General features: G+C 45.9%; 1 protein-coding gene across 1 annotated transcript in view; it reads right to left on the bottom strand.

Annotated features, from left to right (window-relative positions):
- The window catches only part of NTSR1 (neurotensin receptor 1), a 115,868-nt gene extending 103,374 nt beyond the window's left edge, over positions 1 to 12,494 (bottom strand). The window contains exon 1 of the mRNA XM_082226303.1: positions 11,453 to 12,494. Within this exon, the coding sequence (XP_082082429.1) occupies positions 11,453 to 12,142 (690 nt within the window). The 5' untranslated portion in view covers positions 12,143 to 12,494. The remainder of the gene's footprint in view (positions 1 to 11,452) is intronic.
- Between the last annotated feature and the right edge of the window lie 4,678 nt (positions 12,495 to 17,172).

Raw genomic sequence — 17,172 nt, 5'->3', positions numbered from 1 at the left:
AACAAACATGTACAAGAGAAGCAGCTCTCTCATACTGCCATCTTGTCTCTAGACAAATGAAAGAAAATCAAGACAGTACTAGGGACGGAAGTCTGGAAGGGGAGTTCTGCCCCCTCCTTTCTCACAGACAGAAAGTAAAGCAAACATGATCTGGTGATCCTTGCAATGGGAGGGATGAAAATACTGACAGGGAGTTGGATCCTCTGCCATCTGACGCTCAGCATTGCAGGGGGGGTGTGGCTCATGGCTCTCTAGATATGGTTAGACTCCAACTCCCATCAGCCCCCACCAGTGTGACCAATGGTCAAAGATATGGGAGTTGTGGTCCAGCAGTAGGAACTACTGCTCCAGCAAAGGAGGCATTTGCTTCTGCTGTGGAAAAAAAAGTACTGGGGCTGTGCTCCCAAATGTATCTGTTGCACTATGTCACTGCCAGGTTGAGTCCTTGGCATCTACAATTAAAAGCATATAAAGGCAAGAATTTTGGGAAGGATCCCTGCCTGAGATCATGGAAAGCCTTTGCCCATCAAAGTAAAATATGCAACTCTGGGCTAGAGGCAGGCTGGTGTGATTCATTGTAAGGCAGGGATGGGAGCCTGTGCCAAGGGATGGAACATATGAAGTCCAGCCTAACAATTTCACATTTTTGAAAACCATTTGCAGACTGAAATAGAGCTATTCTTTGAAATTTGCTCCTCTCCGAATTTTGCAATGCAACCCGTGGGTCAAGGAATACGTACAAAAATGCATAAATTTGGGTAGAGTGTACATTTCTTTAAAAGGCATAGATTAGTGAAAATAATGAGCAAAAATGCATTATGTCAGGGAGAATTGCTTTGCGATTATTAATTAATTAATCAATTAATTCACCTGAGATCACAGGGTGGTTTACAATATAAAAACATAAAAATAATACCATAGTAACAAACAAAAACAGCAACCCCTCCCAGCACACAGAGTTTAAAAGATTGTTTAATTAGCCAAAGGCCTTGGAGAAGAGGAATATTTTTGACTGGTGTCTAAAGATATATAGCAAAGGCACCAGGTGAGTCTCCCTGGGGAGAGCATATTAGGGGGAAATGCACAGAAAAGTGTGTATATTTGTAGGAATTTGAACTAAAACGATGATGAATTTTCATGAGGACTTTTAAAAAAATGGCCAACTGATGTGGAAATGTGGAGATCTGAGCATAAGATTTTTTTAAATGAGAAATTGATACATTTGTCTCTCCCTACTTGCAGCCCTCTAAGTAATGTTGGACACCAACTCCCACCAGCATGGCCAGTAGTCAGAGATGATGGGCGCAGTAGTTTAAAACATCTGCAGTGGAGGGCCCAGCTTCCCCATCCTCATTGTAAATCATTTTTAGATGTCCAGATCTCTCGCTGCTCAGCCGCAAAGTCAATGACAGGCCTTGATCAAGTAGCTGTTTGCTCCGCTTGCTTCTGCACACGAAGACTGTCTCAGTTTGAGACCGCAGAATCCGAAATGCAAAGAAAAGGAAGGGAGGATAGGATGTCTAACTCAACAGGAGGCTGGTGGTTTATTGATCCATGTCAAGTTACCTGGATTACAGGCACTCTATTAAAGTAAAGAGCCGAGGCAATTAAAAGGCAGAAGGAAGAGATCTGCAGGGCTGCACACGAAGGAGGCATAATGATACCAGCCGTCCTGAAAGAACAAGGCAAAACGTCTGTCTAGATCATGTTCTGCCTCTCCTGTGGGAGACAGGATGCCTCTGGATATTAACTGCTGGGAATCACAACTGGGGAGAGCACAGTTGTACTTGGGTCATACAATCACATGATGAAAGAGTTGTAAGGGTCCCCAAGGCTGATCTAGGCTAACTCCCTGAAATGCAGGAATCAGAGCCGAAGAATCTCTGACAGATGACCATCCAACCTCTGCTTAAAAACCTCCAGTGAAGGAGAGCCCCCTTCTGAAGTCCCATAGGCAACTAATTGGACAATTTGTGAGAACTGGATGCTAGACCAGATGGGCTTTTTTCGTATGCTCTTATTTACACAAAAGTTTGCCCTCATTTTACAGGTTGAAACATTAAGGCAACACGGGCCAGGAAAGGCAAACTCTGACAGATCACAGGGTGGGGTGTGACCCGATGTTCTGGATCATGCCAACTTTAAGAGCTTTTAAATATGGTCCCCTGACTTCCATTGATGTCACAGCAGGGTTACCCAAATGCATGATAAAGGAAGCATGCTTCTTTCCTGTATTAAGATTGGAATCACATTTCACATGCACGCCAGAAAAGGTTGGCTTTCAGAGTGTTAAGGAGTAAAGCTGATCCACCCTCAGAGAAGCCTATTGCCATTGTTTCTTCGTGATCCAGAGAGTCTGTCCTATGGGATGCGGGACAGAGGCCAGTCTTTGGTTGGAGAAAGACTTTAGCCTATGCTTGGCATGCAGACAAGCCTTGGCAACAGGTGATGGTAAAGGTACTTAGCCTGGGATTTGAAGAACTTCTGTCAGTCAGAGTAAAGGGGTCAGCAAACTTTTTCAGCAGGGGGCTGGTCCACTGTCCCTCAGACCTTGTGGGGGGCTGGACTCTATTTTGAAAAAAATAATGAACAAATTCCTATGCCCCACAAATAACCCAGAGATGCATTTTAAATAAAGGCACACATTCTACTCATGTAAAAACACCAGGCAGGCCCCACAAAGAGCCCAGAGATGCATTTTAAATAAAAGGACACATCCTACTCATGTAAAAACACGCTGATTGCCGGACCATCCGTGGGCCGGATTTAGAAGGTGATTGGACCGGATCTGGCCCCCGGGCCTTAGTTTGCCTACCCATGGAGTAGACCATCTACTCTGGCAAAATCACTACATGAGACCAGAGCAGTGACTGGATAATTTTGCTGTGTGTGTCCCAACATTGGAATGATTGAACTACTCAGTCATGCCTGATGGAGAGCAGGTAGGGAGCAGAATTATTCCTTCCTATGGAATGGGGCAGATCCAGAGCAGTAAATCATCCAGAAGCACAGCAAGCATTACTGAATTAATTTTGTGTAGCACGCTCATATCCCCCAGCACAGAGACTGCATTCCCACTCCCCACTTTACAGCTCCCAGAAGTTGCTGCTGCTTTTTAAAACAGCCTCAAGCTACCAAGACGCCGAATTCTCCTTTGAAAATCGCACTTGGGAGACAGCCACCCTTTGTGCCTTCAGTGCTATTCTTTTGTCTCGCAAGAATCCAGCTCATTTCAAAGTTGGTTTTTTTAAAAGTTTTCTTTTGCTGTTGTTGCAGCCACGGTCTGTTGCCATAGAGCGTGGATCTGACAATGTAAGCAGAGAAATGTAATTTCGAGGCGGGAAGGAAGTAGGATGCTTGTTTAACCCGATGTCTCTTGACATTTTCCTAACAAGAGAAAGAATAACTTAAAGGGATGAAAGGAGGGAGGGAGAGAAGGTGGGTTCCTTTATAGCTGTTTTTAACTCCTCTCCAAAGGAGGAAATAGCATTAGACCAGATGCATGGAGTCAAGCAGCTGAGTAGTATCCAATAGCTGTTTCTGACTTTCCCTGTTTGGAGCACATGCTTTCAGTCCTCCTTTAGTTAAGCAAAGCTAGGAATAACCTCGTTTAGTTAACCTGTTTAGTTAACCATAAAGAAGGCTGATCAATGAAGAATTGATGCTTTTGAATTATGGTGCTGCTGGAGGAGACTCTTGAGAGTCCCATGGACTGCAAGAAGATCCAACCTCTCCATTCTGAAGGAAATCAGCCCTGAGTGCTCACTGGAAGGACAGATCGTGAAGCTGAGGCTCCAATACTTTGGTCACCTCATGAAAAGAGAAGACTCCCTGGAAAAGACCCTGATGCTGGGAAAGATGGAGGGCACAAGGAGAAGAGGACGACAGAGGACGAGATGGTTGGACAGTGTTCTCAAAGCTACCAACATGAGTTTGACCAAACTGCGGGAGGCATTGGAAGACAGGGGTGCCTGGCGTTCTCTGGTCCATGGGGTCATGAAGAGTCGGACACGACTAAACGACTAAACAACAACAAGTTAACCTGTGCCACTCTCCTCAACCGCTACATGTCAGCCTGGCTTTCCCCTAGAGAGGCAATGCAAGCAAAGAGCATGTGCGGCATCTGAACACACAGTGAGGAACCTCTACCTTCCCCTGTAGCAACCCACCCCATGGATTTGCTTATACAGTGGTGCCTCGGGTTAAGAACTTAATTCGTTCTGGAGGTCCATTCTTAACCTGAAACCGTTCTTAACCTGAAGCACCACTTTAGCTAATGGGGCCTCCCACTGCCGCTGTGACGCAATTTCTGTTCTCATTCTGAAGCAAAGTTCTTAACCCGAGGTACTATTTCTGGGTTAGTGGAGTCTGTAACCTGAAGCGTCTGTAACCCGAGGTACCACTGTAATAACACAAAAGCCTGCTGGATCAGGCTGATGACCCACACAGTCCAGCATTCTGTGCTCCCATTGGCCAATCAGAGCCTTAATGTTAAGTTGTCCAAAGTTTTCCAGTTCCAAGTGACAAGCTGTTGAGTAGCCACTAACAGAGATAACCTATCAGTTCTTTGTCAAGTAAGCTTTTCTGCTCTTAGTCAGAAAGGGACAACAACCCCAGTTGTGGATTCCGCAACCCTTATTGTTGAGTGATCTCCCTTATCTCCTTGAAAACCAGAGTGTAGAACTTTGATGCCCTGTCACAAGACTACCACATATCATAAAATGTAGCCTTGATGCTAAAACCCCACTATATTTAGGTGAGACTTGAGTGCTACATTTTTTAAAAAAGCGTTATAACACTGTGACGCAAGATGACACTCTAGAGTTTGATCCTTCAGCAACGTGATTTCCCATTATGAGTTTTATAACATGTTTTCCTGATTATTATTTTTTATGTGGCTAGATCCAGCCCTTGTCACATTTGCCCGGTTTTAAATGGATTCATTTCAGTATGTTTCCATCAATTCTTGCTGATAGGAATCTTAGTGTTATTTTGTGTCCGTATTTTTCACCATTCTCCTAAGCCAATCTCAGCACTCAAATCTTCCTCCTAAATTCTTTTCAGTGACTGCTCTGCTTTTGCTTTGGGTGCCTCCATTTATCTCTCTCTCACGACACTGGTTCTGCCTCCCCTTACTGATTCTGCTACACATGCCATTTCTCATTTCTCACTGACTGACGGGAACCCATGAGGAATGCTTGAAAGACGGCAGAATCCGAGACCAGGGAAAAGAGGCGGTGGAAGAAGATTGGAAAAAAATTAAGAACTATCTTAAGAAATACTGTAAAATTAATGAGTGTTAGAATGGCACTGGTTTTATAAATTAAGTGGTTTACAGCTGTAAAGATTAAGACTAAAAAGAAGAAAGGAGGTTATTAATTTGAGAAGATTGAGAGTAAGACGTGGGTGTGTTTAGCTTGGAGAAGAGAAGGTGAAATGGAGACATGATTTCTGTCTTCAAGTACCTGAAGGCAGTGGCGTAGCGTGGGTTGTCAGCACCCGGGACAAGGCAAGTAATTTGCGCCCCCTAACCCATGGATTTGCGCCCCCTAACCCGTGGATTTGCACCCCCTAACCCTAACCCCCAGATGTTGCGCCCGGTGCAGCCGGCCCCCCTGCACCCCCCACGCTATGCCACTGCCTGAAGGGTTGTCAAAAGCATGAGGCAAGTCTGTCCCAACATCTAATGGCCCTTCTTCCTCGGAGGGTTCTCTGACCATTAAGCCTAAATCTGCTTTCCTGAAATATGCATCTCTTTATTCTAGTCCCATTCTCTGGTGCAATATAGAACAAGCAAGTCTTAGTGGACTCTCCTTTTCTTGGCGGTGTTTTCAGCATAGATTGGGTGGGGCATTTGTCTGGGAAGCTGTAGCTGCCAGATTCCTGAGCAGGGAGGGTAAGATTGGATGACACGCAATAACTTTCCCCATCTTAAATTCTATAATAATTCCACCTCCATTCTTCTCTCATGTGCCTCATTTTGGTCTAGGTTTTTATCCTGAAATTTTATCTATTGCTCTACTATTCTTTATCGTGTTATGGATGATTTGCATCAACAGTAATTTCTGAAGAAGGAACTTTGTTTGGAATCAGAAGGGTTGCAGATTTCAGTGCAGATTTTTAATGAGGGAGTAGATATCCCTCATTTGAACTGCACTCACAACTGTCATTTACTGCACAGAATGCCCCCAGGTCACATTTGTTCACAAAATACGTCCGGCAGTAAAGAGCTCCCTGGAGCATTTAAAGACTATTGCAGAGGCTTCCTGCTCCAATAGTTTAAAATGTTCCCAGTGGCATTCTTACTGCAGGAAACATGTGAGCACAGTTCCTGGAGTAAATCTGCTATTACTCCTTGCTTCAGTCACGGGGAAAGATATACCTCTGCCTTCTTTCTGAAGCAAGGGCAGGGAAAGCTTTATTATTTATTAGTTATTTAAGGCAGCACATATGATCACTTCCTTCCCCATGTTATTCCCACAACAACTCTGAGAAGCAGACTAGGCTTAGTGACTGGACCCCTAAGCGACATGGCTAGGAGGGGAGTTGAACTGGAGTCCCCTCAGCCCTAGTTAGGGATGAGGGGGAAACACACATTTAAAGGCAAATCCGTCCAATTTGCTGTTTCCTGAAACAACCCTTGAACTGAAATACAACTATCCTTCAAATCCTCCAATTTTTGCATTGTGGTTCTCCCACCGAGTTGTTGGCGCCTGTCTTTTTCAAAAGGCAATGAAGTATGCTTCCAGGCAGGGGGGTCAACCCATTTCACCAGCAGCACCAAAATGACCTGTATGACTGTATTCTGCTCTGGTCAGACCTCACCTGGAGTACTGTGTCCAGTTCTGGGCACCACAGTTCAAGAAGGACACTGACAAACTGGAATGTGTCCAGAGGAGGGCAACCAAAATGGTCAAAGGCCTGGAAACACGGCTAAGGGAGCTGGGCATGTTTAGCCTGGAGAAGAGGAGGTTAAGGGGTGATATGATAGCCATGTTCAAATATATAAAAGGATGTCACATAGAGGAGGGAGAAAGGTTGTTTTCTGCTGCTCCAGAGAAGCGGACACGGAGCAATGGATCCAAACTACAAGAAAGAAGATTCCACCTAAACATTAGGAAGAACTTCCTGACAGTAAGAGCTGTTCGACAGTGGCATTTGCTGCCAAGGAGTGTGGTGGAGTCTCCTACTTTGGAGGTCTTTAAGCAGAGGCTTGACAACCATATGTCAGGAGTGCTCTGATGGTGTTTCCTGCTTGGCAGGGGGTTGGACTCGATGGCCCTTGTGGTCTCTTCCAACTCTATGATTCTATGATTCTATGACCTCTTTGGGGTACAACCCTGGGTAGTGTGTGTGGAGGTCTTGGGCTGCTCAGATGCCAAGACAAGCAAGTCCCTCACTGATGCAGTCCAAAGGAAAACAGAGCAAGCTGTTTGGCACCAGCTTGGCTGCAGGAGTTGCTGGAAGGTGGCAAGCAAGAAATCATTCAACTACCTTACGGACTTCACTCCAGATTTGTGTACTGTTGACTCCTTAGCATCTTCTTCACCCAAAGGCAGTGAAGGTTTAGGATCAGAATTTCCCTTCCCCATCTGCCCCTCACTTCCCTCTACAGCACATGCAGACAAGGGCGGAGGAAGGGGCTGCGGTGGGTGCGGTCTGCCCCGGGTGTCACCACTGAGGGGGGTGACAAAATGCCGGGCAGCACTCACCGCAGGACCTGCAGCACACCTGAGCCATATGTCTCTCCTGGGAGAGACGCAGTGGCTTGGGCACGTGCAGGCTCCGCAGTGCCCAAATGGTCCACCCGCCACCTCCTTCCCAGCTGCAGGGTGGCTGAGTGGAAGGAGGCAGGTGGACTCCAGAGACCCCACAGTGTGGCTCACGCCACCCATGGGTGCGCAGCTCCCGACGCCCGAGCGGCTTCCTCTGCCACTGCATGCAGAAACTTCTTTCTTGACCATTGGAACCATTATTGGTCTCCTCTGCTCATCCTATCTTTTGAATGCAAGTCCCTAACTCAGCAAGGGTTGATACCCATTGGCTACCCTCACCTGGTTTAGCCAGCCCGTCAGAGGGGTTTCCTGGGGTGTGGCCGCGGTGGCATGCTGGCTGCTTCTCACCCACAGGTGAGAGCTGAGTGCAGGTTGGGGACCAAAGGTGGACAAACTATCTCAGAAGGAGCACAACAACCAGGTTCACTCTAGTTCAGGCAAACACATAGTTCCTCTTCGAATCTCCTGTATTCCCATAAAATCCGCATTCTGGAATGTTAGTCATGAAACTCCCCCACCCCGAAAAGCCACCAGAGGGATATCCCTCTGCACATGCTTCTTACTGGCTGGAAGAACAAGAGGACAAGTAAAGGGTGTAATTATAGCCATGGAACTTTTCTCAGTTCAGGCACAACCTGCCACTAGTGTAGAATGGAAAACCCCACTGAATGACTGGGGTTCTGAATCATGTAGGAAGCCTTTCTCAACTTCCATAGGATAAACAAGTGGTGGTCAGTCTCCAGGAATCTTATCCCAGCACAGAGTACTAGGAGACATCTGTCCTACTGAGAAGTGATTCCTTGGAGCAGTCCCCACCTCTAGCTATCCTCTGTGGCACTCTGTGCATAGGAATCTGAATTCTACTGAGTCATACCATAGGTCTATCAAGTTCAGTATCATCTACAATGAATGGCAGTGGCTCTTCAGGGTCTCAGGCAAAGTTCTTTGCCCAGCCCTACCTAGTGATGTCATGGATTGAACCTGGAACCTCAGGGTGGCTAACACAGCTCAGAACCCCTACTTTGCCATATTCATGCTTTAAAAAAGGAGGCAAAAATGTGTCCTTTTCACACCTACTGACTTCCACAATTACTTTAGGTCAGGTAGTGTGCTCCTAGTGGGACGCGGGTGGCGCTGTGGGTTAAACCACAGAGCCTAGGACTTGCCAATCAGAAGGTCAGTGGTTGAAATCCCCACGACGGGGTGAACTCCCGTTGCTTGGTCCCTGCTCCTGCCAACCTAGCAGTTCGAAAGCACGTCAAATTGCAAGTAGATAAATAGGTACCACTCTGACGGGAAGGTAAACAGTGTTCCGTGCACTGCTCTGGTTCACCAGAAGCGGCTTAGCCATGCCGGCCACATGACCCAGAAGCTGTATGCCGGCTCCCTCAGCCAATAAAGCGAGAGGAGCACTGCAACCCCAGAGTCAGCCACGACTGGACCTAATGGTCAGGGGTCCCTTTACCTTTACCTTTAGTGTGCTCCTAAGTAATGTGTTCCTACAGATGCATGGAACAAAATTTATTCTGCCTTGATTTTGGAGGATGTTGCTCCTTGACTTTCTTTGGCATCCCCTCTGGGCCTGGGATACATTGCTAGGACAGGAAACTGCCTTTGTTCTCCTACGGATCTGCGAGACATTTAGTCCTGAAGTGCTTCCTTTTAGAAACAAGGGTCGCTTTGTTGCTTTTCTTTCTTTCTTTCTTTCTTTTTTTCCATTTTGCAGCTGGCTAAAAGCAATGCTACTTGTTTGACACTGATATTGATTCAAAGTTTGCTTGCACTTAAATTCATGCCTGGGTAAACTTTAAGAACACATGCAGCATTCCTCCCATCCACCGTGACATCGAAATAAACCTCCACTCTGTAGGCTCCGTCCACAAACTCATCTGAGCTCAGTGTTTTGGGAAAATTCAACACCCTTAGACCCAAGAACCTAACCGCCACTTGTTTTGTAATTAGAGGCATAAGTTTCCCACACACCAAACACTCTGGAACACTTAGCACACCTTCCTGAAGCTGACATGCACTGCCTGATCCACAAACCACTTAATCCTTCTTGAAGTCAGGATGCATGTGCCAATCAATGATTAAGTCGCTCGACCTAAAGCGTTGAAGTCAAAGGATGCTACTCTATCCATGCCTGCATACTTCCAATAAATATGAATAGCCTTTGCCTGTAAGACTGTAAGGGTATCCACAGTTAGCTCAAAGCTAATTTTAGGAATGCACTGAAAATCACTTCTATGGAAAAACACAGCATTTTGGGTTGCACATTGCAGTCCTATGCAAAGTTCCCAGTGAAGCCCCAATGACATAACTTCCCATTCATAGTAATGGGGTGCAGCTCTCAGCTGTTAATGTCTTCTCGCATCCACTTGCCACCCCAAATGCCTTGGTTTGTCCTCGTTATGTTATCCACCATCAGGCACACTGGCACACGTTTAGGAACGTGTGTGCCCCTTCTAGGAACAAGCCAATAAAATACTACATGGCTGAATAGTAGCCCTGGTGGCATATCTCAACAATGTGGCATTTTATCTCAGCATGCAGCCGTGCAAATGATTCTTTTGCACATGTACTGGTTTGCTTCACTATGAATTAACATGGAACTCCACACTCTTCTTTTCCAGTCTATTATACCTGTGAGCAATGTCAGGGAATGTTTTAGCATGTTTTGCACACTTAATAACCATGGAAAGCCAGGGCCTCCCTCATAACCAGGCAAGTGTGTATTATGTGTGCAAGCTCAGAAAAGAAAAGAGAAGAAAAGGTACAATATGTCAGTAGGGCAAAAGCTTCCGTTTCTTGAGAAGCTCTACTTTCCTTTTTGTTTAAAAGCAAGTTTCTAGTCCCCATTGTTGAGTGAAATTTTTTGTAACATATGGGGAAATCCCAGGACCCCAGTGTGTTCCTGAATAAGATTTCCAGTGGTCCGAGAATGAATTTCAGTGCCCTGGCTAGATAGCTCCTTGCCTCTTGAGCAGCAAAAGCAGAATAAATTAAAACTAAATAGTAAACATTTCAGACTTAATTGTCTAAATAATATAGAGAAATCATGCAAATCGGCTGGACTTGTACAGTTTATACAGTTTGCAGAGCTCAGCTTCCCATTTCATTGGGGCAGACAGCACTCAGCTTTGCTTTTGAATCTTAGGACAATTTCACACATTACGCAGGCAACAAACCTGGGTTTGCAGGTGAGCATTCTTGCAGTGTGGAGCCCGGAGCCAAACTCCACCAGCTCACAATTGTACATGTGGGACTCATGTGTGTTTGTTGCATGTACACTACACTTTCCTAAAAACCGTAGATGTTCCTTTACACCGTGTCATGTGGGAAACAGCCTTTATAGAATTGCAAGCAGCTCTCCTGCAAAGTTCAGCAAGCTTGCTGGCTTCGGTCATTTGGGAACAGCGGTATGCAAGGACTCCCGACGAGAGAGCAACACGAGGAACTGAGCGTGCTCGAGAGAGAGAGAGCTTCTGTCATCTGCTGTGACAGGGGAAAGCTTATGGCTTTATAGGAAAATGAGCGTCTGCTTGCTATGTTTTCAATTTTTCCCCCTAAGTCACTAACTAATCCCTGATCTCTAGGTATTAAACATAGCTAGAGCCGGGTGCAGTTTAGACAAGCTGCCAGCAGCAATAGAAAACAAAGCAGACATAGAAACTGACCTGGATGACAACTTTCAGTGTGGATGCTTCTACTATCTGGGTGCAGATCACGGTGCCTGGATCTTGCTTGTATACTTCTCCCATGGTCAAGATCATCGGAATGGCCAGCAGGAACGAGGCAACCCAGATGCAACTGATGAATTTTTTGGTCCTGCTCCTGGACATGATGCTCTTGGCTTTGAAAGGGTGGCAGATGGCCATATATCTTTCGACACTGAGGCTGGCGATGTTGAGGGCAGTGGCATAGGTGCAGGCATCTCTCAGGAAGTAGTAGCCCTTGCAGATGTCGTTGCCGAAAGCCCAGGGGTGATGGACCCAGATGAAGTTGTAGAGTTCAATGGGCATGCAGAGGAGGAAGATGAGCAGGTCGGAGAACGCCAGGCTGGCCAGGTGGTAATGGACGGTGCTTTGCAGGTTCTGCAGGGACTTTTTCTGCACCAGGGTGTAGGCAGTGATGGAGTTGCCAATGGTCCCCACCAGGAAGAGCACCAAGTAGATGATGGTGACCATGACTTTGGAGTAGATGTCCGTGTTCACGTCCAGGTCCTCCTCATTGGGCACCTTGGACCCAAGTTCTGAACCATTGGAGACATTCCCAGCTGAAGGCAGCGCGTAGTTGGTGGGCAGCAAGTGAAACTGACCCATAAGGTATCCCAGCTGGTAGAGTGAAGAAGTTGTGTTAAGGTGCATGTCGGCTCTCCTCGCAGAGCAGAAGGCTTCCTGGAACGTCGCTGAGGATGCTTGCTTTAAGGATGCTTTCCAGCCCCAAGTGGTACCCAGCTTTGAGGGAGGCTGCCTGGAAACTGTCGCCTGAGCAGAGGGTGTGACTGGTGCTGGTTGCTGCCAAGCAGCGAGAGTGCAAACCCAAAGTGGAAACTTGTCTCGTTTTGCAATGTGCTGGAGAGGAGGAGCCTGCTGACAAGCCTCTCTCTGTGTGTATAAGAGAGAGGAAGGGGAGAGCAGTTGGAAGCAGCCTGCCACTGAGACGGCTCCAGAAAAAGCATGCAGCAGTTTTCACTTGCGAGCCCAGAGCCAGGCAGCAGGCAGCTCTCGTGTCTTTTCCCCTCTGACTCTCCTCCCCCCATCCCTGGCTCTTTGTGCGTGCCTCGTTCTTTAGGCTCCTGCACTCTCCAGATGCGAATAGCGCTAATGTGGTTTAGCAGGACAATAATCTCTCTCTCTCTCTCTCTCTCTCTCTCTCTCTCTCTCTCTCTCTCTCTCTCTCATTCCCCAGGATGAGCAAGTGAGTGAGAGAGACTGAGCCGTTCTCCCGGCCATGTATACATTATATGTGTAAGTAAGGATAGGGGAGAAATTTGATTTTGTTCTCGTTGTAATGTGAAGCTACTGAATTTGTGCATCTCAAATTGCTACGCCAAGTGCAGCAATCCTTTGACATTTGCACTTCCTCTGAATTTTGCAATGTGCTCCTCCAGTGGAACAGTGTCTACAAAAAGGAATACATATGGGGAAAGGGTGCACAGAAATGATATACCAGTAACATGCAGAAAGGGACTATTTTTGGGGAGATGTGTGTATTATTCAAACTGCATGAAATATTGTGGTCTTAGGAGAAATTCACTTTAAAATGCTTGCGAATTTTTGCAGGAATTAAAGAAGGAAAGGGAAAAAGCACACCCTGTGAGTTGCTGCAGAAATCTGAACTGAATTCATGATTGGAAAACTGAGAAAATGAGGGAAACCAAAATTGACAGATTCATCCATCCCTTTGTGTAAATCAAATTGGCAGAAAGCTGGCCAATATTTTCCTTATAGGGCTCTCTCGTCCTTTCATCTTCCCCATCTTCAAAACCTCTGAATATTTATAAGGGGGGGGTCTCCTTTACATTTCCCCCTTGTACACCAGTGTTTGCATATTTTTCAGCTTTATGGATTTCATAACGAGTTAGATATATCATTTATGAAGACTATCATGGGAGGTTAGAAATCATTCCAGCTCCCTGGCATTTCTTCCACAGGGAACCAAGCAGTGGAAACAGGTTAGTACACTGTGTGGAGTCATCCTTCTCCAATACACTTTCTCTTGTAGGGGAACCTGTAGTTGCTGTTTGACTCCAACTCCCATCAGCCACAGCCAGCCTGGCCAAGCGACAGAGATGATGGTAGTTGCAGTCCAACAGCTTCTGGATGGCTACAGGTTCCCTATCAGTGCTTGATGAATTTTTCATATTCCCTGTCTAATGGATCTCCATACTGGGCTCCCCTGAAGCAGGGCACACTCAAGTCATTCTGCTGCCTGAGGTACCTCACCCATGTAAATGCTAACCAGACTACCAGATGACTCTTAATTTGGTGAAGGCATCAGGCTAGCTTGGGGAGGGACACAGGGCAGGCTATGTGGTACCACATCTGCTGCCCACCCATAGCATCTGCCTACTGGGAGAGCCAGTTTTACCCAGGACCTAGTGCTGTGGGCTGGCTGAGTTGTCAATCGAGAAGCACTGAGTTCGAATCCTGAACCAAACATAAACACAGCAAGTAGTCTCAGGCAAGCCTTTGTTCTTTCATCCTCATCTGGCCTCTTCATCTCCAACAATCCTGCTTTCTCTTACAGAATTGGACGACTCTGTTAACACATGGGAGGTGCTTTGAAGAGTCATAGAAAAGTCAAAGGTTGCACAAGTAGCGTGTCAAATTGACTAGCGACTCTGGAAGGTCAGAAGTTGCCCTGAAATTACAAGGGGACACAGGGATCAGGTGACACAGAAGTGATGGAAGGTGAGGGGTCAGGAAGTATGACTCCACCCTCCTCTTACCCTCCCAATTTTAATCTCCAAATCAGTGTGCAGCGAATCCCCCCCCCACTAGACCCTGGATTTTCATGGCAGCAAAAAATCAGTGAAAGGCTTGTGGTGAAAGGAGATTTAGCACTGGCAGTATCAGACACAGGCAGGGATGAAGGAGATGTTCATCCAGTTCACGAACCCAAATGCACCATTGTTTTGAGATTTGCATTTCTCTGAAATTTGCAATGCAGTTCTCCAAAAACAGCAACAACAAATATGTACAAAATGTGCACATTACGGGGAAATGTGAATAACATGCATATCTTAGTGGAAATGTCATGCAGAAATTCACAAAATTAGGGAGAGATGAAAAATGCACACTGAAGTGCTGACAAATTTACATAGAGACTTTTTCAATCTCTATCTAATGCAAAAACATAAAGGTAAAGGTACCCCTGCCCGTACGGGCCAGTCGTGACTGACTCTAGGGTTGCGAGCTCATCTCGCTCTAGAGGCCGGGAGCCGGTGCCGTCCGAAGACACTTCCGGGTCACGTGGCCAGTGTGACGAAGCTGCACTGGCGAGGCAGCACCAGTGCCGCACACGGAAACGCCGTTTACCTTCCCGTCGGAGCGGTACCTATTTATCTACTTGCACTTAGGGGTGCTTTCAAACTGCTAGGTGGGCAGGAGCTGGGACCGAACGACAGGAGCTCACCCCGCTGCGGGGATTCGAACCACCGACCTTACGATCAGCAAGTCCTAGGCACTGAGGTTTTACCCACAGCGCCACCCGCATCGCTGTAATGCAGAAACATAGTAAGCCAAAATTAAGATTGGAACAATGAGATACAGAACTTGACTAGTGATTTATCAATCACTAGCAACAAAGAATATTGAACCTCTGGATCTCGGGTGGTGCTGTGGTTTAAAACCACTGAGCCTCTTGGGCTTGCTGATCGTAAGGTCAGCAGTTCGAATTTGTATGAGGGGGTGAGCTCCCGTTGCTCCGTCCCAGCTCCTGCCAACCTAGCAATCTGAAAGTCCAAGTAGATAAGTAAACCTTCCTGCAGTAGGAAGGTAAATGCCGTTTCTGTGCACTCTGGACTTGTCATGGTCCTCCATGTGCCAGTAGTGGTTTAGTCATGCTGCCCACATGACCCAAAAAGCTGTCTGTGGACAAACGCCAGCTCCCTTGGCCTGAAAAGCGAGATGAGCACCACACCCCATAGCTGCCTTTGACTGGATTTAACTGTCCATAGGTCCTTTAATTTTGTTGTTGTTTAGTCGTTTAGTCATGTCTGACTCTTCGTGACCCCATGGACCAGAGCACGCCAGGCACTCCTATCTTCCACTACCTCCCGCAGTTTGGTCAGACTCATGTTTGTAGCTTCACGAACACTGTCCAACCATCTCGTCCTCTGTCGTCCCCTTCTCCTTGTGCCCTCCATCTTTCCCAGCATCAGGGTCTTTTCCAGGGAGTCTTCTCTTCTCAGGAGGTGGCCAAAGTCTTGGAGCCTCAGCTTCAGGATCTGTCCTTCCAGTGAGCACTCAGGGCTGATTTCCTTCAGAATGGATACGTTTGATCTTCTTGCAGTCCATGGGACTCTCAAGAGTCTCCTCCAACACCATAATTCAAAAGCATCAATTCTTCGGCAATCAGCCTTCTTTATGGTCCAGCTCTCACTTCCATACATCACTACTGGGAAAACCATGGCTTTAACTACACAGACCTTTGTTGGTAAGGTGATGTCTCTGCTTTTAATGATCCTGTCTAGGTTTGCCATCGCCTTTCTCCCAAGGAGCAGGCGCCTTTTAATTTCATGATTGCTGTCACCATCTGCAGCGATCATGGAGCCCAAGAAAGTAAAATCTCGGTTGTCACCAATGGAAGCGAAGGCACAGAAAAAACTTAATATGGAGGCCAAATGGCCGAAATATTGGGAAATACTGGAACAAGATGGAGAGAGAATAAAATTGCAGAGCTTTGAAAAATTGAAAAACAAAGTGCGAGATTGGCTCCATTATTATCAAATAATGGAGGCATACAAATTGGACAAAAAAGTTGGTTTCCAGGTGGAAAAATCAAAATTGGAAACAGAATTGTTAGATCCAAAAACCAAGAATTTGTCAAGAATGTATAACTTGCTGTTGAAATGGAACACTCAGGATGAAACGGTGAAATCAGCTATGATTAAATGGGCACAAGATGTTGGACATAACATAATGATGGCTGACTGGGAACGGTTATGGACCACAGGTATGAAATTTACGGCATGTAATGCCCTAAGAGAAAATTTAATGAAAATGATTTACAGGTGGTACATGACACCAGTTAAGCTTGAAAAAATCTATCATTTGCCTGATAATAAATGTTGGAAATTTAATGAGACTGAAGGTACATTCTTTCACCTTTGGTGGACGTGCCCAAGGATTAAGACATTCTGGGAGATGATATATAATGAAATGAAAAAGGTATTTAAATATATATTCCTTAAGAAACCAGAGGCCTTTCTCCTGGGCATGGTTGGCCAATTGGTGTTAAAGAAGGATAGAACTTTTTTTATGTATGCAACAACAGCAGCAAGAATACTCATCGCGAAATATTGGAAGACACAAGATTTACCCACCAGGGAAGAATGGCAGATGAAGTTGATGGACTACATGGAATTGGCGGAAATGACTGGCAGAATCCGAGACCAGGGGGAAGAGTCGGTGGAAGAAGACTGGAAAAAGTTTAAAGACTATTTACAGAAATACTGTAAAATTAATGGATGTTAGAAAAATGTTGGAATGAAGTTATATGGCTTTAGTAGAAATGCTATAAGGAATTAAGTATAAATAGATTAATAGAGCTTTAAAGGGAAAAACATGGTTATAATGTGTTAAGACAATTATAGGATAGAAAACAGAGGAAGATGAAAAGGAATTGCTGAAACAATTAACAGAAGTGGAATACAAAAAGGGAGGTGTGA

Source organism: Podarcis vaucheri, assembly GCF_965113315.1.
Source record: "Podarcis vaucheri genome assembly, chromosome: 6".
In the NCBI taxonomy this organism is placed as follows: Eukaryota; Metazoa; Chordata; class Lepidosauria; order Squamata; family Lacertidae; genus Podarcis; species Podarcis vaucheri.
Note: the sequence above shows the minus strand (reverse complement) of the source record. Positions and strands in the feature narration are given on the sequence as shown.